The 26,323-nt window shown below is 37.6% G+C and overlaps 1 protein-coding gene across 1 annotated transcript in view; it reads right to left on the reverse strand.

The window, feature by feature from the left end:
- The window catches only part of LOC136160902 (centrosomal protein of 135 kDa-like), a 166,749-nt gene that overhangs the window by 120,508 nt on the left and 19,918 nt on the right, over positions 1 to 26,323 (reverse strand). Inside the window, exons 9-12 of the mRNA XM_065925188.1 lie at positions 25,039 to 25,191; positions 23,806 to 23,956; positions 16,430 to 16,509; positions 8,829 to 8,980 (exon numbers count right to left, since the gene is read on the reverse strand). Of these exons, the coding sequence (XP_065781260.1) occupies positions 8,829 to 8,980; positions 16,430 to 16,509; positions 23,806 to 23,956; positions 25,039 to 25,191 (536 nt within the window). The remainder of the gene's footprint in view (positions 1 to 8,828; positions 8,981 to 16,429; positions 16,510 to 23,805; positions 23,957 to 25,038; positions 25,192 to 26,323) is intronic.

The following is a 26,323-nucleotide window of genomic DNA, read 5'->3' on the forward strand; positions in this document are numbered from 1 at the left end:
GCAAGAAAAAGAAAAAAAAAAATAATACAAAGCATCCAAATTGGAAAAAAAGATGTAAAATTATCTCTTCGGGGGACTTCTTTGGTAGTCCGGTGGTTAAGACTCCAAGCTCCCAATGTACGGGGCCCAGGTTCAATCCCTGGTTAGGAAACTAGATCCCACAAGCCACAAGTAAGAGTTCACACACTGCAACTAAAAGATCGTGTGTGCCGCAACTAAGACCTGGTATAGCCAAATAAATAAATAAAAATATTCTTTTAATTATCTTTTTGTAAATGATATGATCTTAGACGTAGAAGACCCTTTAAAATCCCACCCTAAAAGCTACTAGAACTAGGGACTTCCCTGGTGGTCCAGTGGCTAAGACTCTGTGCTCCAAATGCAAGCTGCCCAGGTTCGATCCCTACCAGGGAACTAAGATTCCCACATGCCACAGCTAGAGATTCACACATTGCAACTAAGACCCAGTGCAGCTAAATAAATAATAAAAATAAAAAAACAAATATTAAAAAACAAACAAACAAAAAAGCTACTAGAACTAATAAATGAATTGAGCAAAGTCACAGGATACAAAGTCAGAACACAAAAATCAGTTGTATTTCTATACACATATATGAAGACAATATGAAGAGGAAATTAAAAAACAACTCCATTTACAATAGCATCAAAAAGAATAAAATACAATTAACTAAGGAGGTGTAGACTTGTACCATGAAACCTATAAAACACTTCAGCAAGAAATTAAAGATATAAAATGAATGGAAACACATCCCAAGTTCATGGATAAGAAGACTTGATATTGTTAAGATGTCAATACTACTCAAAGTTATCCACAGACTCAATGCAACTTCTATCAAAATTCCAACAGCATTTGTTGGCAGACATAGAAAATTTATACCAAAATTCATGTCTCTAGGAACTCCAAATAGCCAAAAATATCTTGAAAAAGAAGAACAAAACTGGGAGATTCACAACTTCTGATTTCAAAATTTACTACAAAGTTATAGTAGTCCAAAAAGTGTAGTATTGGCACAAAGACAGACAAACAGACCAATGGAATACAATAGAGAGCCCAGAGATAAACTCTTGTATATAGGGGCAAGTGATTTTTGATAAGGGCACTAAGAACATCCAATGAGAAAAGAACAGAAGACCATTGGGAAAACGTGATATCCATATGTAGAAAAATGAAGTTGGACCCTTATCTAACACTATATACAAAAATTAACTCAAAATTAATCAAGGAACAAAATGTTAAGACATAAAACAATAAAACTCTTAGAAGAAAACATAGGACAACAACTTCACAATATTTATTTGGCAGTGATTTCTTGGATGTGACACCAATGACATAGGTAAGAAAAGAAAAAACAGACAAATTAGACTTCATGAAAATGTTTTAAATTTTGTGCATCAAAAGACACTATCCACTCAGTAACAGGGAACCATGGAATGGAAGAAAATATTTGCAAATCATGTATCTGATAAGGGACTGATGGTCAGAATATACAGAGAACTCCCAAAACTCAACAACAGAAAAGCAAACAATCTGATTCAAAAGTGGGCAAGTTCAGTTCAGTTCACTCGCTCAGGTGTATCCAACTCTTTGCAACCCCATGGACTACAGCACGCCAGGCCTCCCTGTCCATCACCAACTTGCAGAGTTTACTCAAACTCATGTCCATTGAGTCAGTGATGCCATCCAACCATCTCATCCTCTGTCATCCCCTTCTCCTCCCATCTCCAATCTTTCCCAGCATCAGGATCTTTTCAAATGAGTCAGTTTTTCACATCAGGTGGCCAAAGTATTGGAGTTTCAGCTTCAGCCTCAGTTCTTCCAATGAACATTCAGGACTGATTTCCTTTAGGATGGACTGACTGGATCTCCTTGATGCCCAAAGGACACTCAAGAGTCTTCTCCAACACCACAGTTCAAAAGCATCAATTCTTTGGCGCTCAGCTTTCTTTATAGTCCAACTCTCACATCCATACATGACTACTGGAAAAACCATAGATTTGACTAGACGGACCTTTGTTGGCAAAGTAATGTCTCTGCTTTTTAATATGTTATCTAGGTTGGTCATAGCTTTTCTACCAAGAAGCAAGCATCAAAAGTGGGCAAAGGACTTGAAAAAAATATTTTTCCAAAGAAGATACAGGAATGGCCAATAAGCACTTGATCAGGTGTTCAACATAACTAATCATTAGGGAAATGCAAATCAAATCCACAGTGAGATATCACTTTACACCTGTCAGAATGGCTACTGTGAAAAAATAAAAGACAACAAGTGTTGGTGAAGATGTAGAGAAATTGGAACCCTTGTTCACTATAGCTAGGGATGTAAAATGGCATAGCCACAGTGTAAAACAATAAAATTGTTCCTCAAGAAAGTTAAAAATAGAATTACCATGTGATCCAGCAGTTCATTTCTGAGTATATATCCAAAAGAATTGAAAGTAGGTTCTCAAAGAGGTATTTGTACACCCATGCTCACAGTAGCATTATTTACAATAGCTAAAACATGGAAGGAACCCAAGTTTTCATTGACAAATGAATGAATAAACAAGATATGGCATATATATACAATGGAATATTAATTATTATAACACGCAATCACCAGTGAAGCTGTGGAGAAACTGAAACCCTTGTACATTGTGGGTGGGAATTTAAAATGGTATAGTTAGAGGAAGATAAATATCATGTGGCATTGTTTACATGTGGAATCTAAAAAATTAGTACAAATGAACATATTTACAAAACAGAAATACAGTCACAGATGGAGAAAACAAACAGGGTTATTACCAAGAAGAAATAGGGGGAGGATAAACTGAGAGATTCCAGCTGACATACACACTCAGTTCAGTTCAGTTGCTCAGTCATGTCCGACTCTTTGCAACCCCATGAATTGCAACACGCACGCCAGGCCTCCCTGTCCATCTATATATAAAATAACCAATAAGAACCTACTGTATAGACCGGGAACTCTAATCAATACTCTGTAATGACCTATATGGGAACAGAATCTAAAGGGTGGACATATGTGTATGTATAACTAATTCACTCTGCTATAGAGCAGAAACAAATACAACACTATAGACCAACTACATTCCAATAAAAATTAATTAAAAATAAAATAAAGTGGTATAGTAAGTACGTAAGTAAGTGTTGGTCGCTTCAGTCGTGTCCGACTCTTTGTGACCCTATGGACTGTAGCCCTCCAGGCTCCTCTCTCCATGGGATTTCCCAGGCAAGAATACTGGAGTGGGTTGTCATTTCCTTCTCCAGCAGACCTTCCCAAACCAGTGATCAAAGCCGGGTCTCCTGTACTGCAGGTAGATTCTTTACCATCTGAGCCACCAGGAATACAACATTGTAAATCAACAATATTCTAAAAAAAATTAATTAAAAATAAAATGTTATAGTCCCCATGAAAAACAATTTGGCAGGTCCTCAAAAAAAATAATGAATTACCATACAATCCAGCAATTCCACTCCTACCTACATATCCAAAAGAATAGAAAGCTGGGACTCAAGCAGATTATTATGTAACAATGTTCATAGAAGCATTATTCACAATAATCAAAAGGTGGAAACAGCCCAAATGTCCATCAACAGATGAATAAATTTGACATACATTTTATACACACTCACAGGCACATAGTGGAATCTTCTTTAGCCATAAAAAGGAATGAAGATCTGATATATGCTACAACATAATGAACCTTGAAAACATAATTCTAAGTGAGGTAAGTCGGCCATGAAAGGACAGACATTGTGTGATACCACTTCTGTGAGGTACCTAGAATTCACAGAGAGTTCAGAGACAGAAAGTAGAACAGAGGTTACCAGGAGAAAGGGGGGATGAGGAGTTATTGTTTACCAGATACAGAGTTTCTATTTGGAATGTGAAAAAGTTCTGGATGTGGATAATAGTAACGGTTGCATAACATTCTGAATGTATGTAATGCCAGTAAACTGCACATTTAAAAATGGTAAATTCTGTTGTAAATATTTTACCATAATAAAGATACTTTTAACATTGGAGGGAAAAAAATAGAATATTGAAAATTAATGTAATATAATGAGCAAATCAAATATATACATGACCGATGAGTACAATGTGCAAATACAATTTCCTTTCTTCTTACCCTCCTTTACTTCCTTCCTCTCTCTTCAGCTATACCAAGCAACTAAACATTCTAAGGAAGAAAGATTCATAGGGAAGTATAATGAGAATTTAATTTTAAAAAGATAAATCATATTATAAGGGACTGGCAGAATGAGTTAATCCAGAGCAGGGATTATAAACAATCAGCGGGCAGAATCGAAGACCAGGAGATATTTCTATCTTCAGTAAAAGAAAATGAGGAAAAGACAAAAATGTGCAAGCCCCAAATTTGTAAGTCATTTAGTTCTAGAACAACTCGTTGCAATTATCTTAAGGATAAGATGAGTTAAATAATTCAGGTGGGGCCAGTCTCACTGGCTGTGAACCATAAGGCAGACAAGCAACGCCCTGGATTCCACGCCAGCAGAGCCCAGGGACCACATCTTACACCATCCCTGAAGGTGCGGTTTATCCCTCCAGAGCCCCAACACTGTGGAGTTCAAAGCTCTATGTGACCACAGGGGAAAAGGAGTGGGTGGGACGAACTGAGGGACTGGGATTGACATGTACACGCTATTGATGACATGTACGATACGGATAACTAATGAGAACCTACATTACAGTGCAGGGAACTCTACTCAATCCCCTGCGGTGACCTAATGGGAGGGAATCCACAGACAGAGAGGACATGTGTACACGTATCGCTGACTCACTCTGCTCGACAGCAGAGACTAACACAATACTGTAATGCAACTATGCTCGAGTAAAATTAAAAAAAAAAAAAAAAACTAAGTGAATGGTCCTCAACACATGGTAAATCCAGACTTCCCAACCTCATGGTTCATGTTCAAGAGCAAGACAGTCATAAGCACCCTCGTCTGCAGATTATTGCTCAACTGTTTCACATCTTCAAGAAAAAGGTTTAGGGTCCAAGAAGAATGTTTGCATTCTTCTGCCTTTCACTTGATTCAACAAAAATCATCTATAAAATAAACTTGAAGACCTCAAGAAAGACCCAGCTTATTAAGTAAGGATTCTTTAAAAAAAAAATCATAACGCCACTGTTATGATTATAACTGGCAGAAATGGTCTCCCAAGATGCATTCCAACTCTAATTAAAACAGAGCTTTCCCAGGGCTCTCACTTAATTTTAATTTATATTAATATAGAAGAGTCATTCGATATATTGAACAGCCATCCTAAATCTAGTGGCTTAAACGCCAAGCATCTTCCCTTTCCCTAAGCCACAAGCTTGGAGATAGATAAAGGGCTGAGGGATAACATTCGGGATTACCCACCCATACAATAGGCATTTTTCCAGAATATGAAGAAAACTGTTTCCTAAAATGAGATTATGCTGTGCTTAGTCGAGCTTTTTCAAAGATGCAATGCCAAACAGAGTCTGCCCGTCAACAGCCATACTGGTGGACCTAAATGAAACTGTAAGAACAACATCTATTTGGAAACTGACTTTAATCAATGTTAAAGAGCTATAACTTTTCACTTAATTATACTGATGATTTGAGATCTGGAAGAAATTCCATATTGTTCCAAGGCTTCTTCCACTTCATTCAAAACTAGAAACTTCTCACTCCAAGCACTCAGCATGACTTTCTTCTTAGCACTTATCGCAACCTGACACTGTTATATACATATTTGTGTACTGTTTCTTGTCCCTCTCTCCCACCAGGATGTCTCTGCAGTTCAGAGGCCCTGGCCGTGTGTTTGCTCTCATATTCCAGCACCAATAATAGACCTGGCACAGACCAAACCCTCAGAAGCGCTGTCTTTGATTACTGTTTGACTGGTAACTCTCGCTCTATGCTTTTATTTGTTGTTGTTGTTGTTCAGCTGCTAAGTCGTGTATGACTCTTTGAGACCCCATGGACTGTGGCACGCCAGGCTTCCCTGTTCTTCACCATCTCCCAGACTTTGTTCAAACTCACGTGCATTGAGGTGGTGATGCAATCCAACCATCTCATCCTCTGTCGCCCCCTTCTCCTCCTGCCTTTAATGTTTCCCATGAATATTCCGAATACCAGACCATTTTACCTGTCTTCTGAGAAATCTGCAGGCAGGTCAAGAAGCAACAGTTAGAACCAGACATGGAACAAGAGACTGGTTCAAAATTGGGAAAGGAGTACATCAAGGCTGTATATTGTCACCCTACTTATTTAACTTAAAAGGAAGAGTATATCATGCGAAACGCTGAGCTAGATGACTCACAAGCTGGAATCAAGATTGCCAGGAGAAATATCAACAACTTCAGATATGCAGATGATACCATCCTAATGGCAGAGAGTGAAGAGGAACTAAAGAGACCCTTCATAAAGGTGAAAGAGGAGAGTGAAAAAGCTGGCTTAACACTCAACATTCAAAAGAGAAGATCATGGCATTCAGGCCCATAAGTTCATGGCAAATAGATGAGGAAACAACGGAAACAGTGAAAGACTTTCTTTTCTTGGGCTCCAAAATCACTGCAGATGGTGACTGCAGCCATGAAATTAAAAGACACTTGATCCTTGGAAGAAAAGCTATGATAAGGCTAGACAGCGTATTAAAAAAGTAGAAACACCACTTTGCTGACAAAGGCCTGTAGAGACAAAGCTATGGTTTTTCCAGTAGTCATGTACAGATGTGAGAGTTGGACCATAAAGAGGGCTGAGTGCCCAGGAATTGATGCTTTTGAACTGTGGTGTGGGAGAAGACTCTTGCTTGTCCTTTGGACTGCAAGGAGATCCAACCAGTCAATTCTAAAGGAAAACAACCCTGAATATTCATTGGAAGGACTGATGTTGAAGCTGAAGCTCCAATACTTTGGCCACCTGATGTGAAGAGCTGACTCACTGGAAAAGACCCTGATGCTGGGAAAGACTGGGGGCAAGAGGAGAAGGGGACGACAGAGAATGAGACGGTTGGATGGCATCACCGACTCAATGGACATGAGTCTGAGCAAGGACAGGGAAGCCTGGCGTGATGCAGTCCACGGGGCTGCAAAGACTTGAACGCACCCGAGCAACAACAACGTCTGAACACAGACATGAGCCAGGGTGGGAGAGGCCATCCCACTGAGGCTGCTTTCCATCTTAGGAGGTACACAGCACTGGCAAGGAAACAAGAGGGGCAGAAAGAAGCTTCCACCTGAGTTCTTCCCAAATAGTATTCCTTAATTAGACACACACAGCAAGCTCTTGGTCTTATTACACTGTTTGTTCTGATTTTGTGTAATAAGTGTTTCCTAAATCTGGCCACTGTTCTCCAAGTTCACTGCCACTGTTTGACTCCTGGTCCACTGCCTCCAGCATTCTCCATCAGTCTCTTAAGGCTCCAAATACACCTTCCCTATTTTTGCCATACTTCACATCCTAACAGGAATGTTACTCATGTCACTCCCTTGGTTAAAAATTTCTGTTTATTCTCCATGTTTATACAGTAAAATCCATTCACTCTTAGTTATCATACTATGTTCTTTATAACCTGAGTCCAACCTGTAGATACAGTCTACCTAGGCCATACTGACCTCCTTACCATTTTTTAGACACATCACCTTTTAGATTCTGTAATAAATATTCTGATTTTAGATTTCTTTGAAAGAAGATGAGACTAACAATGACACAGGTAGCAAGAATTTCAGCAGTTCTACACTACAGAGTACAAATACTGGGCTGACCAAAACAGTTAGGGTTTTTCATAAGACATCACAGGAAAACCCCAAGGAACTTTTTGGTCAACCCAATAATATGAAGTACAGGCACATCTTGGAGATATTGTAGATTTGGCTCCAGACCACCCCAGTAAAGAGAATATGGCAATAAAGTGAGTCACGTGGATTTTTGGTTTCTCAGGGCATATAAAAGTTATGTTTAAGACTCACAAACATAGAAAACAAAACTATAGCTACCAAAGGAAAAGAAGGAGGGGTAAATTAGGAGTTTGGGATTAGCAGGTAAAAACTAGTATATTTAAAATAGGTAAACAACAAGGGCCTACAAACTAGTATGTAAAAAATAGATAAACAACAAGGTCCTATAGCACAGAGAACTATATTCAGTATCTTAAGTAAATAAAAATAAAAGCTGTGTTTAGATTATACTGTAGTCTGTTAAGTGTGCAATAGCATTACATCTGAGAAAACAATGCACATACCTTAATTAACAAAAACTTTATTTCTAAAAAATAATGACCATGGTCTGGGCCTTCAGTGAACTGCTGTCAAAGCTCGCTGAAGACAGATCATCATAACAAATATAATGAGTTGGAAATATTGAAAGAATTACCAAAACGTGACACAGAAACCCAAAGTGAGCTAATGCTGTTGGAAATATGCCACCAATACACTGGCTTGACACAGAACTGCCAAAAAACTTCAATTTGTAAAAAACACAACTTTGGTAAAGAGCAATAAATCGAAGCACAATAAGACAAAGTGTGCCTCTATCTGTTAGGGAGATGTTTGAAGGAGGCAGATGCAAAACTCTGCCTGCAACCATATCGATCTATGAGTCTTTAAACGTACAGGTACTCAAAACCTACCCAGATTCACACAGTAAATAAAAACCTCCCGAGCTCAGCCCCTCAGTCCCTACTGTACAAAGCCTCCCACAGTTATTCTGTCATAAGGGCAGCTTTTCAAAGACTTAGCCCAAAACACCACTGCTACGAACCATAAATAGCCACAAGCTCATTCTCAGAAGTGAAATCAAACTTCAGTAAACTTACCCAAGGGAGTTCATCTCTGTTTTCTGATGAGATGAGTCACCAGCCACATGGCTAAGTTTTTGAGCTTGGAATTTTGCTTTATTCTCTAAAGACTCCATTGTTTCTTTCATTATAAATATTTTAGACTTTAATTCACATTTTTCGTTTTCAAGCTATAATTTTAAAAATTAATAGGGATATGTCTCAGTTTCTTTTCCTTAAGCACTCTTTAATAATATTTCTGGGAGAAAACTAAGGAAATAAATTAGATTTATTTAAAAATACATTAAAAGTCATGTGTACACTTTAGGTTCTAGATGTAAGGGCAGGTAAACACATTTATCTCTCCTCTTCAGTATCACTGAAACCAAAGAAAAAAGGAAAGGCAAAAAAGGAAGGGAAGAATATGTCCATAACAGCAAAGAAGCAGGAAGGGAAAACACCAGCAGAAAAAAATTTCTAAAAAAAGTAGACAGTTCTGAATTGAAGAAAAATCAGGACAGAAAATACTATCACTAAAACACACAATGGACAAGACTTGTATAAAGAAAGTGAACGTTTTCCTAAAGAGCACAAAACACAGCCTGACTTAATGTAGACACACCATGTTTCTCAAGGGGAACACAGTATTGGAGATGAATTAAAATTTCCTAACATAATTGTAAATCCCATGAAATTTCAGTAAGAGTCCTAACAAAATCTTTTTAAATTAGATAAGTGACTTATATTTCATGCTGAAATTTATTTAGGAGAAAAGAAAGTTAAGAAAAAAACAGTAAAAACTGGGGGGGGGGGTGGTTAAGAATGCAGCTATACTTGCTTTATGAGATATCAAAATAAATTTAAAAGCCACTGTAATTAAAACAGTATGAATTTCACATATGGACAAGCAAACATATCCCTGATGTAAATTTTAAAAAGGTAGCATTTTAAGAAAGTGGGAAAAGAATAAACTCTTTAAAAACTAGAGTTGGGACAGCCACTCATTGGACACAAAAAATAAGCTAGATTTCTATTTCATTTTGTATACAAAAATAAGTTCTAGAAGTAATAATGATCTATCTATAAAACTCAAAACCAAGAAATACTAGTGATAAATTTAAGTCTTCCAGTTAAGATGGCAGACTGACCACACACATTTTTATCTTCTCTTCCTCTAGAAACAGCACTAAAATGACAGTAAAGGTTAAATATTATACTCTTAAGGACAAGGAGAACAAGAAAGAAAACAAGGGTGAACCGGTGACTTCAGTAACTTGTAGGAATAGTCACTGCAAAACTGTTTACAATAGCCAAGACATGGAAGCAACCTACATTCCCACTGATAGAGGAATAAAGAAGATTTGGTACACATAAGCAATGGAGTATTACTCAGCCACTAAAAAGAATGAACGAATGCCATTTGCAACAACATGGATGGACCGAGAGAGTGTCATACTAAGTAAGTCAGACAGAGGAGAAATATCCTATGATTTCTCTTATATGTGGAATCTAAAAAGAAATGATACAAATGAATTTACTTACAAAACACAGAGACTTGCAGACTAAGAAAATAAACTTATGGCTGCCAGGGTGAAGGGATAGTTAGGGAGTTTGGGAAGGTCATGTACATGTTGCTATATTCAAAATGGATAACCAACAAGGACCTGTTGTATAGACATGCGACTCTCCTCAATGCTCTGTGCCAGCCTGGACGGGAGGGGGATTTGGGAGAGAATGGATACATGTATACATACGACTGAGTCCTTTCCTGTTCACTGGAACGACTACAACACTGTTAATCAGGTATACCCCAATACAAAACAAAAAGTTTAAAGTCTGAAGGAAAAAAAAAACCTGTGAAAGACAAAGAGTAGACACAGAATAGTGGCTCAGAGTGGGGAAAAAAATACAATCTAAAGCAGTTTCTGAACTTAGGAACTAATGATGTTGACACTAAATAATTCTGTTTCGGGGGGCTGTCCTGTGCATTGTAGGCTGTTTAGCAGTTATCTCTGCCCTCTGCTTACTAGATTCAAGTACTTTTGCCCCTTAATTGTGACAGACAAAATCCTCCAGGTATAGCCAAGTATCTCTTAGGAGGCAGAAGTGACCCCAGTTGGTGTCACTGACCTACAATGACCATGGTCAGGAACACCAACGAGCGGCCAGCCGACTGCACTGAAGCCGAGCACATGAGGCCACGCGGTGGGGCGGGGAGGTCCCTACACGGGCGTTCCAGGTACTCCGCGTGACGCTCTCTAGGCCCATCCACGCTGCTGCACATGGCACTGTTCATTCTTGTTAACCGCTGAGTAACATTCCACCGTATGTGTGTGCCACATCTTCTTTATTCCTCTATCAGTTATCTCTTTCTACAAAGTTCCCTTGGAAATCAAAAATACATGAAAAAATCAATAGAAGGGCTAAAAGATAAAGTTGGATCAATCTCCCAGAAAGTGAGAAAAAAGTCAAAGAGAAAATAAAGAAGAAGGGATAAGAACATCAGATCTTTTTAGGAAGTCAAAAACCAACTAATAATAGTTTCAGAAAGAGAAAATAGAATAGTAGAGTAAATTACCAAAGAAATGAAAACAGGAGATAAAGAGAGAAAACCCTAAAACTTTTCAGAAATAAAAACACGTCATGTACAAAGGACTCAGTAACAGAATAGCATCAGACATCTCAAGGAAAGCTGAAGACAAATGAGGACAGTATTCAAAATTTTTAGTGAAAACAATTCTCCAATTGAGACTGGCATATGCCTAAGCCAGATCATAAATCTGAATGTTGAATAAAGACATTTTCAAACAAATAGACTAGCAACAAAATTTCCTCCCATGTATTCTCTTTCAGGAAACTGCTGGAGAAGGTACTGTGCCAGAAGAAGGAACAAACCAAGAGAGAAGAAAACATGAGGTTCAGTGTAGGAGGGGCAGACAGGGAAAGTCTCATGAGGACAGCTATGGAGAGACACAGTCCATAGGAAGCAGGAAGATGGAAAGCTTGAGAAGAAACGGCTTTAGGGGGGAAAGGACCAGAACTGATAGGTTTGAAAACAAAAATTACTGAAAGGCATGTGGCAGAAATAAAGTCCGTGATAAAAATCAACAATGAACAACAGAAAAGTAACAAAACACAAAATGAAACAAAAGCCATGAATAACTCTAGGAAAGTGGTCTACAAGAAAAAAGGCAAGAGTAATATTGTTCCACCATAAACCATGGTAAGTCTTAGCAATATAGACAGTAACTATCAAAGAGAGTAAAACATCTAATTAAACTATGTTAACATAATGGGGGAAGAAAAGGGGAGTGCTAAGCGATCAACTACCATCCTGGAGACTCACTAAATAATCTTAAATCCATAAGTAGCACAAGCAGTTATTTAGAAACAGGGAGGTAAACACCAGGAAAAGAAGTTAGCCACTGTGGATGGTAATCTGTGAGACAGGGAAGTGAGAAGGGAAAAAAAATTGCACTAAAAGTTCCAGATTCTTATATTACAAACAAAAGCACATGCAAGGTATGAAGATTAAAAACAGGAATCACCTGGCTTAAAAAACACTGCCTGAGCCTCTGACACTACTGTGAGCAGTCTCCAGTTACACCCCTCACCCCTGCCCACGGAAACAGTTATCCTGGGTCTCGTGTTTCTCATTTCCTGAGTGCCTTAGCACACCACAGTTGCATGAATCTCCACACAACATACACTTTATGTGACCATGTTCTGAAACTCTACATAAAAAGAATCATACTGCATGTTTTCTTTCTTCTTCTGAGAAATAATTTACTTCTGGCTGTACTGGGTCTTTGTTGCTGTGTGGGCTCTTCTCTAGCTGTGGAGAGTGGGGGCTGCTCTCCAGTTGGGGTGCTTGGGCTTCTCTTGCTGCAGGGCGTGGGCTCCAGGGCACGTCGGGCTTTAGTAGCTGCAGCACACGGGCTCAGCAGTTGTTGTTCTGGGCTCTGGAGCACAGGCTCAAACACTTGGCGGCACACAGGTTTAGCTGCTCTGCAGCACTGCGATCTTCCCAGATCGGGAGTCAACCTGATCTTCTGCAATGGCCGGCAGGTTCTTTACCCCTGAGCCACCAAGGAAGCCCCTGCACGCTCTCTTCAACGTATCTGCACAATTCATGCACGCTAATGTCTGTGCCCACCGCTGTTCACTTTTGCTGCTCTGTAATGCCCCACTGTATGACTTACCACTCTTTATCTATGTTCCTCACAACTGACACCTAGATGTTTTCTATTTTCTGTCAGTGAGTGAACATTTTAGGTTTTTTGAGCCTGACGGTCCATTGCCACTACTGTACTGTAACACAAAAACAGCTGTAGACAACGTATTAACAAATGAGCATTGCTGTGTTCCAATAAAAACTTTATTGCAAAAACAGTCTGGAGGCCAGATTTAGTCTGGGGGCCATAGTTTATTGACTTTGATTCAGGGTTCAATGGATTTGTTGACTAACAAGAGTAATCTACTGGCCAACCTAGAACAATGCCAAATTATTCTTCAAAGAGGTACCAGTTGGCACTCCCAGAAGCTTCACATACTCACTAATAAAGCTAGCTATAACTTGTTAATTTATGATGACTTGAAAGATGTGAAAATGGTTTTGCTTTGGTTTTAGCTGGCATTTCCTCTATTTTTGACGTAGAACATCTTTTTATATTTATTAACCATTCATAATTTCTTCTATTGTGAAGTGTCAGTTCACAACTTCTGTCACTTTTTTTAGGTTAAACGTACAGCACATTGTTCTCCCAATTAGTGGCTGTCTTTTCAAATTACAGCTATTCGATGAAGCTACTCCTGTCAATGTGGTCCTATTTGTCTATGTTTTCTTTAAAGGAATAAACCTGTTTGTGTCTTGTTTAGGAGCACACACTCTGGAATGAGACACCTGCTAGCTGTGTGATCTTGGGCAAGCCTCCCCTCTGCCTCACTTTCCTCATCTGTGAAATAAGAAAAATATTAGCACTTACTGCTTATAGTTGTGAGAATTAAAGTTATATGTATATGAAAATATATAAAATGTTGAGAAAATTACCTGACACACAGTAAATGCTATATAAATGACTGTTATTATTATTTTGCTAAGGTAAAAAAAGATTTTCTCTTGTGTTTTCTTTTAAAATTTGGAGTTAATTCTTTAACACAAGGATGCAAGTAACCCTGAACTGAATTTTGGGTCTGGCATATATTTTAGGTAGGATCCAATTCCTTTTTTACATACATATATATGAACAGTCAATTGTCCCAGAAACAAGTGAAGTGAAGTGAAAGTGGCTCAGGTGTGTCCGACTCTTTGCAGGTCCATGGAATCTTCCAGGCCAGAATACTGGACTGGGTAGCCATTCCCTTCTCCAAGGGATCTTCTGAATACAGGGATCAAACCCAGGTCTCCCACATTGCAGGTGGATTCTTTAAGGGCTGAGCCACCAAGGAAGCCCATCCCAGAAACAGTGTTACTAAATAACTCTCTCTTATCCTGTTGATCTGAGTCCTCTATATATCAAATTTCTATAATTTGTGGGTTTGCTTTCTACTAGTTTTATCACTCTTAATCCCTGAGCACTACCACCCTATTTTAAATACTAACTCTAAAGCCTTCATATCTAGTAGGACAAATTTTGTATTCTTCTTTAAAATTTCTTTGACTCCTGACTCTCTGCTTCCATGTAAATTTTTAAATCTATTGTCAATTTTCACACACACGCACACACATCATGTTCCTAGGATTTCAGATGAAACTACATCAATTCTACAGATGAATCTGGGGAGGATTTACATTTTTTTACAAACATGATATCTGTCACCTTTTTAATAAACCTGATAACTCCATAAGATCTTGATGTCTTAATAAGGTTATAAAATTTTTTCTGTTAGGATCCTTCAAAATTATACACAGGCATCTTGTATTATTTCTTGCTATAAAAGTGGTATGGATTTTCTTTCCATCTATATTGCATGGGATTTGTCATGCTACTGTAATTCACTGTGCATTCTGAATTGGAGGATTTCTGTGTTTCCCATAATACCTAGAAAAGTATCAGTTATTATGCCATGAAATACAGCCTCTCTCATATTCTATTATAATCTCCTAGAATTCTGACTAAATAAGTGTCGGAACACTTTCACTTTATTCTCTAAGACTTTAAACTTATTTTATATTTCCTATCTCCTGCTCTCTTTTCAATGACTTCTAGTACTTCAGATATATTTTCCAGTTTATTAAGTCATGCTTTTGGATTCTGGGCAGGCTAGAGTAATAGGGACCCTTAATAACTAAACATTTAGGCAAAATACATGGAACAATGGTTTTCAAGACACTGGGCATCAAGCAATGATGTACAGTGGCCCCTAAGAGACATGAGATAAATGAGACGAGCCCAATCACTGCTCCAGCTTATCGCTGGAAGATTTTCTAGGTGTGATACAGGAAAAGGAATCTAGCTGGACTCGGTGGTCCCCCTGAACTCAGACTATGGGCCTGAGAGTCAAGGGAGGCCAGAGCAGTTAGAATTTGTAGGGCAGATACTAGAGGGGAAAGAGCACAGGGCGAGAGCTCCAGAGATCTACAAACGGTGCCCCCGAGTCTCAGCTGAGCAGAAGCTCAGCACACTAAAAGCTACCCAGGGCCAGGGAAAGAGCCATCAAAGCATCAGAGGGAACTACTGAGGGCTCAGGCCAAGTCAGGTAGAGTTTCTTTCCCATCAGTCATTTGAAAACCTCGTAATTCATGGGGCAACAGGCAGCGAGTGTACCCAAAAAGATGTGGTCTCAGCAGTAAAACAAAACTAGTCCAAAACTAAATGCTCCTCTAGTCCCACTTAAAAGCAAAACCAAAAAGGATCAAGCTACTCGCATCTGACCTAACCGTATCCTAGAACAAACTTCAAGAGTGTTTCTAGGAATATAAGCTCTCCAGCAACCAAAAAAATAAAATAGACAATGTCTGACATCCAATCTAAAATTACGGGGAATGCAAAGCAGGAAAATACAACCTAAGTGGAAGAGGAGAAAAAATCAACTGGCCCAACGTCGACTGAAACAGATGACAGAATTAGCAGATGAATAAAAACAGTGAAGACATGGAGAAGGAAACTAGCCAAAAGAAAACACAGTGAGAAAAAAAAAGACTATCAAAACACTTACCAATTTGTTAAAAACCCTATCTTTAGTGAGAGTAATAAGGAATGAAAAGGAATTTCACTTTTACTCTAAGGCTATATTACATGATTTTTTGTTTAAAAAAACAAAAGAGCAAACAACTATCATAGCTAACACTTAATGAAAGCTTATGATATGGCAGTGAATATTCTAGGTTCTTGATGTGTATTAATTCATTTAATTTTCACAAAAACTCTAAGAAATAAGTTTGAGTACCATTCTATCTTACAAACAAAGAAATTTACAGATAAAAAGTTTAAGACATTTGCCTACAGAAAACAGATGACAGGTGTATTGATATGAACCCATGTAGTCAATCTTCAGAGTACACACTCCTAGTCAGTCACCAATACACAGCTTCTCTAAAATATTATTTTGAAATTTTAAAAACATACAGTACATTAAAATATAATTGAAATAGTCATTCACACAACAAAATATACCCCAAATCCAGTTTGATAAATTACCTGGTGATTAACACACATCAAATGCTCAATAGTTTTCTCTAATTCTGATTTTCCAAAAATACTCATTTCCTGGAGATGTTGTAAGAGAATTTTATAGACGATGTTCACTCATATCAGATAATAAAACAAAATTTTCAAAAATAAGCAATGCAATTATACAGTACTATTTTGTCTTTTTATAACATAGAAAGGCTTTAGAAAGAAAGTCACTAGAAATTTTACAAAAATGCTGCTTTTTGTTGAAAACAAAAACAAGAGTTCTTCATCTTTTACACTCTACCTCCATGTGTGACTGTGACAGAAGACACAGATTGATACGGGTTCATTTATAAAAATGTACACATGCAGAAAAAGTCTTTGACAAAATTCAGCATCCATTTATGATTAAAACTCTCCAGAAAGTAGGAATAGAAGGAACATACCTCAACATAATAAAAGCTATATATGACAAACCCACAGCAAACATTATCCTCAATGGTGAAAAATTGAAAGCATTTCCCCTGAAATCAGGAACAAGACAAGGGTGCCCACTCTCACCATTACTATTCAACATAGTTTTGGAAGTGTTGGCCACAGCAATCAGAGCAGAAAAAGAAGTAAAAGGAATCCAGATAGGAAAAGAAGAAGTGAAACTCTCGCTGTTTGCAGATGACATGATCCTCTATATAGAAAACCCTAAAGACTCTACCAGAAAATTACTAGAGTTAATCAACAAATACAGTAAAGTTACAGGATATAAAATTAACACACAGAAATCCCTTGCATTCCTATACCCTAACAATGAGAAAACAGAAAAAGAAATTAAGGAAACAATACCATTCACCACTGCAACAAAAAGAATAAAATACTTAGGAGTATATCTGCCTAAAGAAACAAAAGACCTATATATAGAAAACTACAAAACACTGATGAAAGAAATCAAAGAGGACACAAACAGATGGAGAAATATACCGTGTTCATAAATTGGAAGAATCAATATTGTCAAAATGGATATACTGCCCAAAGCAATCTATAGATTCAATGCAATCCCTATCAAGCTACCAACGGTATTTTTCACAGAACTAGAACAAATAATTTCACAATTTGTATGGAAATTCAAGAAACCTCGAATAGCCAAAGCAATCTTGAGAAAGAAGAATGGAACTGGAGGGATCAACCTGCCTGACTTCAGGCTCTACTACAAAGCCACAGTCATCAAGACAGTATGATACTGGCACAAAGACAGAAATACAGATCAATGGAAAAGAATAGAAAGCCCAGAGATAAATCCCCATACCTATGGACACCTTATCTTCGACAAACAAGGCAAGGGTATACAATGGAAAAAAGACAACCTCTTTAACAAGCGGTGCTGGGAAAACTGGTCAACCACTTGTAAAAGAATGAAACTAGAACACTTTCTAACACCATACACAAAAATAAACTCAAAATGGATTAAAGATCTAAATGTAAGACCAGAAACTATAAAACTCCTAGAGGAGAACACAGGCAAAACACTCTCTGATACAAATCACAGCAGGATCCTCTATGACCCACATCCCAGAATATTAGAAACAAAAGCAAAAATAAACAAATGGGACCTAATGAAAATTAAAAGCTTTTGCACAACAAAGGAAATTATACGCAAGGTGAAAAGACAGCCCTCAGATTGGGAGAAAATAATAGCAAACGAAGCAACAGACAAAGGATTAATCTCAAAAATATACAAGCAACTCCTGAAGCTCAATTCCAGAAAAATAAATGACCCAATCAAAAAATGGGCTAAAGAACTAAACAGACATTTCTCCAAAGAAGACATACAGATGGCTAACAAACACATGAAAAGATGCTCAACATCACTCATTATCAGAGAAATGCAAATCAAAATCACAATTAGGTACCATTGCACACCAGTCAGGATGGCTGCTATCCAAAAGTCTACAAGCAATAAATGCTGGAGAGGATATGGAGAAAAGGGAACCCTTTTACACTGTTGGTGGGAATGCAAACTAGTACAGCTGCTATGGAAAACCGTGTGGAGATTTCTTAAAAAGCTGGAAATAGAACTGCCATATGACCCAGCAATCCCACTTCTGGGCATACCGAGGAAACCAGATCTGAAAGAGACACGTGCACCCCAGTGTTCATCGCAGCACTGTTTATAATAGCCAGGACATGGAAGCAACCTAGATGCCCATCAGCAGACAAATGGATAAGGAAGCTGTGGTACATATACACCATGGAATATTACTCAGCTGTTAAAAAGAATTCATCTGAATCAGTTCTAATGAGATGGATGAAACTGGAGCCCATTATACAGAGTGAAGTAAGCCAGAAAGATAAAGACCATTACAGTATACTAACACATATATATGGAATTTAGAAAGATGGTAGTGATAACCCTGTATGCAAAACAGAGAGAGAGACACAGATGTACAGAACAGACTTTTGGACTCTGTGGGAGAAGGCAAGGGTGGGAAATTTCAAGAGAACAGCATCGAAACATGTATATTATCAAGGGTGAAACAGATCACCAGCCCAGGTTGGATGCATGAGACAAGTGCTCAGGGCTGGTGCACTGGGAAGACCAAGAGGGATCGGGTAGAGAGGGAAGTGGGAGGGGGGATCGGGATGGGGAATACATGTAAATCCATGGCTAATTCATGTCAATGTATGACAAAAACCACTATAATATTGTAAAGTAATTAGCCTCCAACTAACAAAAATAAATGAAAAAAAGAATTTACACAGATCAATCCAATAGGCAACCATAAAGAAAAAACCCAGCAGATTAAGTAAGCCCAGAAGTATGCCCTCATGAGAGGAGATGTAGGAGGAACAACAGACGGGCTCAGGAAGATACAGAAAACAGAATACTACAGGGTGATGCAAGAGTTCAAAGTTTCAAGAGAGAGCTGGTCAATAATATAAACACAAGTGTTGTTATTTTTGGTTATATTAACTTATCTGACTCTTGTTGATGCTAAGTCCAGGACAAATGATATATTGGTGCTCTGTGAGAATTTTTCATGCCAATTCTTACTTCCATCCATGTTATTCATTAAAAATGGGCTTCCCTGGTGGCTCAAATGGTAAAGAATCTATCTGCCTACAATGCAAGAGAACCAGATCTCTGGATCGGGAAGAACCCTGGGAAGGAAATGACAATCCAATCCAGTATCTTGGCCAGGAGAATCACATGGACAGAGGAGCCTAGCGGGTTTCAGTCCATGGGATCACAAAGAGTTGGACACGACTGACACTTTCACTACTATTCATTAAAAATAAGTTAAGACGTCTGATGTTTCGATTATATATTTCATTGAAGAAGTCACTCTACTGTAGGCCTTTTATTTACTAAATCATTCAGCCAGTACTGAATATATATCATATACCAAGCATCAAGTAAACTGTGAGGAATACAGTAAAACAGATAAAGTCACTGATGTCACAGACAGTATAGTCTAGTAAAGATAAACCTTAAACAAGATATTAAAATAAAATTCATGAATATTTTGCTAGGAAAAGGAACTTGAATGCAACATATTGGAAGGCAATCAGGGATCCAGAGTCCACTTCCTGTGTAAGGAAATGACGTTTAACCTGGCTCTAAAGGATGAATAGAAATCAGCCAGGTGAGGAGACTGAAAGGGATAAAGGAGTTTTCAATAGCCTATGTTAAAGACAGGGGTATGAGAAAGTCCATTAAGCCTGGAGTTGAGAAAATGAGGGGTGGGAAGTGGGGAGGGCTAAGCCTGACCATGATGTAGCAAGGGCCAATCACGAAAGTCCCTGAGAATAGTTAATGGATTTTAAAACAGGAAGTGAAGTAAGCAGATTTACATCTTTGAGCAATGACTCTGACTTCAGTGTAAAATACAGATTTCAGAGGCCACTGATACACTAGTGCAGTTGAGAGAATTGGCCAGAATAGGATGGTAGCAGGGGAATAGAAACAAGCAAAGTGATTCAAAAGAAACCATTGTGAGCTCAGGAGCCAGAGTCTTTGTGACTTCATTAGCTGGGTAATCTTGGGCAAATCATTATTACTATTTTTTATTAAGGTATAGTTAATTCACAATATAAAATAGGTCTTAGGTATACAACATAATAGTTCACAGTTTTTAAAGATTTACTCCATTTATGATTATAAAATACCAGCTATATTTGCTGTGCTGTACAATATATTCTTGTAGCTTGTTTATTTTATACAAACTCATTAGTACCTTTAAAAAAAATTTTTTTTAATGTTTTATTTGGCCATATCACAGCATATAGAATCCTAGATCCCAGACCAGGGATTGAATCCACACCCGCTGTTTTGAAAGTGCAGTCTTAGCCACTGGACAAGCAGGGAAATCTAATTCCCTACCCCATCTTGCCCCTCCCCCCACCCCTCTCCCCACCAGCAACCACTAGTTTGTTCTCTGTATCTGTGAGTCTGAGTCTTTCAGACTAGCTTGTTTCATTTTTTAGATTCCACGTGTAAGTGATAACATACAGTATTTGTTTCATTCACTAGCTTGTTTCATTTTTCAGATTGCATATGTAAGTGATAACATACAGTATTTGTTTTCCTCTGACTTATCTCACTAAGTATAAGGCCTTCCAAGTCCACCCGTGTTGTTGCAAATGGCAAAATTTAATTCTTTCTTATGGTCAAGTGGTACTCCATTGAATATACACACTACAGCTTCCTTATTCATTCATTGATGGACACCAGTTGCTTTTATATCTTGGGAACTATAAATAACGCTGCTATGAACATATATCTTTCAAATTACTGTTTTTATTTTCTTCAGGCATATACCCAGAAGTAGAATTGCTGGATCATATATTATTATAGATCTACTTTTAGGTTTTTGAGGAATCTTCAAACTGTTTTCCACAGTAGCTACATGAATTTACAATACCAATAGTGCACAAGCATTCCCTTTTCTCTACATCCTTGTCAACATTTGCTATTTGTGGTCTCTTTGATAACAGCCACTCCGACAGGTATAAGGTAATACCTCATTGTGGTTTTGAGTTTCATGATTAGTGATGTTGAGCATCTTTTCATGTGTCTGTTGTTCAGCAAATTATTTAAATTCACTGTAACCCAGATAGCACATCTGTAGGCATTGCCAACTGAAAAGGCAACTGTGAACATTTATTGTCAAAACCCTTGTAAAACGCACTAAGAACAGAGTTTCCCACATGGAAAGGGCATAACACGTGTTAACTATTATTAGAGGTAGCATCAGTAGGACTTTGTGATTAAATGAGAGATAGGAGTTTTCAGGGAGAGAGGACTCAGTGACGATGCCTGGGTTCAAAAACTGGCTGGGCAGTGAAATAACAGGAAACTAGTAGAGGAGACTTAATGACTGAGTGGATTAGTTGAGTTTTTATGTAAAAAACCTGTTGTAAACTCATAAATCCTGCCTCCTGTAATCCAGAAAGAGTCTGGTAATATGAATGTCACTTTTTCTGAGTTTTTGGTACTACTGTACTTTTTTATCCTACTTTTACATTCCTTAGTCATTTCAACAGATATGAAAAAGGATAAATCAGTAGCTTGTACTAAAAGTTGCCATATTACACAGAAGTTTTCCATTTGGTAACTGTGACACTTATTTTTATTAAAAAAGCACTTTGTGGGAGGCAATTTTCCAGAAGATCCAAATTAAAAGTACTCTGTTGGGGCAAAACTTTAACTGAAAATCTATGACATAAAGACCACCTCTATAACACTTAAAAGTTCTTATTCTTAACCTTAGGTACTAATTTCTAAACATTAATTCAATAATATTTATTGGAAGCAAACTATGGACTCCATAATAGTAACAATAATAGTTAACATTGAGTACTTTTAATGTACTGAGCACTGTTAAGTGCTTTATGCATGTTAACATTTTGGAGAGATTATGAAATAAAATACTGCCCAGAGATATGACACCAAAAGCACAAACAAAAGAAAACAATTAATTGGACTTCATCAAAATCTTAAAATATCTGTCCTTCAAATAACAATACTAAAAAAATGAAAAGACAACCCACAGAATGAGGGAGGGAAAATATTTGCAAATGATATATCTGACAAGGGACTTGTATTGAAAATATATAAAAGTATTCTTACAACTAAGTAAGATAATCCAATTTAAAAAAATGAGCAATGGATCTGAATAGAAATTTCTCTAAAGAAGATATATAAGTGGCTAAATAAACATATGAAAATAAACACTTTAGTCATCGTGGAAATGCAAATTAAAATTAAAAAGGATACTGCTTCTACCAGCATGATGATAACAAAAAAGACAGATAGTAACAAATATTGGTAAGGATGCAGAGAAATTAGAACTCTAACCCCTGCTAGTGGGACTAAAAATGGCACAGACACTTTAGAAAAATAGCTTGGCAGTTGCTCAAATGATTAAAGTTGACTCTAGGTATCCTATGACTCTAGCTATACATCTAAGGCAAAAGAAAACATACCCACACAGAAAGTTGTATACAAATGTTCACAGCACCGTTATTTGTAACAGCCGAAGAGAAGAAACCACCCCAATGATAAAGAAAATGTCGCCTATCCATACAATGGAATGTTACCCCATAATATAAAGTAATAAAGTGATACATATGACCTAACAGATGGATCTTGAAAACATTATGCTAAGTTAGAGAAGCCAGACAAAAACAAAAAAAACACATATTGAATGGTTCAATTTATATGAAATGTCCAGAGTAGGTAAATCTAGAAATAGAATGTAGTGGTTGTCTAGGCCTGAGGAGGATGGGAGATGTTAAGAGTGATTGCTAACTGGTACAAGAGTTTCTTTTTGACATAATGAACATGCTCTAAAAGTGACTGTGGGGATGGCTGAGTAAGTCTGTGGATATACTAAAAACTAATGAATTATACACTTTAAATGGGTAAATTATATGGTATGTGAATATCTCAATGAAGCTTTTTTTTAAGGAAAAAAAAAATCTCCCTTCATATGAGGGACTGCCTATTGAGATCAGAATTGGTTCTTTTCTATAAAAAAAGAGATAATAAATGTTTTAGGCTTTGTGGACCATACAGTTTTTACTGCAATTACTCAGCTCTGCCACTGCAGCACGTAAGTCAATGAGCATTCCCACTAGTATTATCAACAATGAAATCTGAATTTCACAATTTTCATATGTCATGAAATGTTCTTTCGATTTTTTTCAATGATTTTAACATGTAAAAACCATTCTTAGCACATTGGCCATATAAAAACAGTGTTCCGGATTTGGCTCATGGGCCATGGTTTGCCAACTCCTGATCTAGATTCAAAATAGTCATATCACAGGAAAACATAAAAAAAAGACCTCCCTTTTTCTCAATAAATTACCTTTTAAAAATAAGTCAATCTAATTACTTACTTTTAACTTGTCTTTTAAAGCTTCCTTTTCTGCCATAATCCTTCTTAAGTCAGATAACGCAAGTTCCTTCTCCTTTTCTGTGAGACTGATAGTATTATGGGAGACTGTAGTTTGGGTAGAGTCTTGTCTGAGTGCGGATAATTCTTCCTGAGCCTTAAAGCAGGAAAAGATATAAATTAAAAAACACTGACCACCAGCCCAGGTGGGATGCATGAGTCAAGTGCTCGGGCCTGGTAGGCTGGGAAGACCCAGAGGAATCGGGTGGAGAGGGAGGAGGGATGGGGGACCGGGATGGGGAATACGTGTAACTCTATGGCTGATTCATATCAATGTATGACAAAACCCACTGAAAAATAAAAAAATTTAAAAAAATAAAAAAAAAAAAAAACCACTGGATATGCTCCCATTTAAAAAAAGGAGAACTAAACATATGCTACTTTTGCTCTCTTCCCAAATGCCACCAAAATGAGAGTAAGAGGATTCAAGCAATAATAGTAATAATTAAAACAAAAAGACAAGAAGATGGAGAGAAGTGCCAACCACAAATTTTGAAAGCCAAATAGCAGATGGACAACTACTAATTAAGTAAGCATACCCAAGAAAGCTGAAATCTAAGCCAACTTCAGGAAAAGCTCAGAAAGTAGATCAATATGTACTGCAGAATCCCAAAAAAACTCCAAAAGTAAGAAAAGCTCCTTCAACTTGGCCTTTTAACTCTATATTTTTCTCTTCCTCTCAAAATAGCAACAGGATTTCATGGGAGATTGGTATGAGAACAAAGTTTGGTGATAAACATGATGCTTTGCTCAGACTCACTCTGCCTTCTGACAACTGAGGCTTGTAACTGGTCCAACCTAGTGAATCTCCCCTCCCTATGCCTCAAAGCTAAGTCCTTAATATTCAATGTATCCAATTAGTTAGTGCTACCCACTGGAAGATACACATAACCCAACATGATTGAATCCCAAGCAAACACTTGACTCAGAGTCAGGCTAAGACCCATTCAGTGGTTTGAGAAATAGGGAATTATCCCAAAGTGACCTGACCCATAGATAGGCTAGAAAAGAGGAAAAATAAATATGAAAAAACAATAGAAATCTCTGCTTTGGGCACAGGATGATAGTAGAAACTACTAACTATGAAGGAATATCCCTAAAATCCATATACTACAGTAATATAAAGGATATATACTGGTTCCATTATAGTTAACCGGTGTTGCATAACCAATATCTTACTTCATTATATAAGACACTTAGCTTATCTCTTTCTGCTGTCAATAATTTAACATTGGACTGTATATCCACCATGTGCTTTTCAAATCTTTCTAGCATACGCTGAAGTTCCTCTCTTTCTCTTGTGATGAGATGGATATCTGAGTCACAATCACCCTGAAACATAATTCAAGACAGAAGTTATCATTTCAAGACAATATTGTTTCAAGATAATTCAATACAGAATTATCACCACATGGTTGGCACAAGGATGCTGAAGATGAGACTGACTGAAAGATGCTAACAGACAAAAAGAACACAACTTCCTTTAATGTAATTAAGGAACACAATTAATCTATAAGGAGAGCAGGAGAGAGAATGCTGGCAATACTGGGGCAAATTTCCAGGTCTTCGAGTTCCCAGCAAGAGACCCAGCTGCCACTGATCCTACTTGATTAGACCCCATCAGATGCTTCAAGTGTCACTCTACCCCAGTTGTGTATACTGCTGTTGTAACTAAAGTATAATCCCCAGACTGGAAGCATGCAGTATCTGGGAACATGCAAGGCATGCAAATTTTGAGGTATATCCCAGACCTACTCAATCAGAAACTATGGGGGCAGGGCCCAGTAACTGGTTTATCAAGCCCTCCAAGTGATTCTGATTAATTTGGAGCTGGGAATCACTAGTTCATAGCCCTCTCCACGGGAGGAATCAAGCAGGTATGTGAATACCTGCTAACCTGCTCACCCAGCACAAGTAACTTAACAGCCTAGCACATTCCTCAGTGTTTTCTGAGACTAAATCCAAGATCAATTTCCCAGGCATACCAGCCCCCAACTGTCCCAGCACCAAACCTATGTGAGCTCTATTTTTTCTGCAATCAGATAAATATAAATATTTCTACCAGACAGTGTACATTAGGATATTCACTGAATAAGCAAGTACTTCCAACATTCCTAAAACAAAATTATACCTATTACTTCAATACAACTTAAAAAAAAATCCATTTACCTCATAGTTATTGTAGAAAATAAATATGGTAAATGGACACTTGGGGTCTATGGCATATTAATGTTCAAGTACTATATGCAGAAGCTCCAGATAGTGACAATCTGGTATTTTGCTACATTGCAAAGCATTCTGATCTATGTTATTCAATATCTACTATGCACATACCATGTCCAAAGTACACTTGGTAAATGGTAAATATCCATGAAGTATCCTTCACCTGCCACTTGGAAATAAGTTATCCTCTTGGTTAAGCAAGAAAAGTCAAGGGAAAATGAATGAGATTAGCTATCTGGAC

Source organism: Muntiacus reevesi, chromosome 1, assembly GCF_963930625.1.
Source record: "Muntiacus reevesi chromosome 1, mMunRee1.1, whole genome shotgun sequence".
Lineage (NCBI taxonomy): Eukaryota > Metazoa > Chordata > Mammalia > Artiodactyla > Cervidae > Muntiacus > Muntiacus reevesi.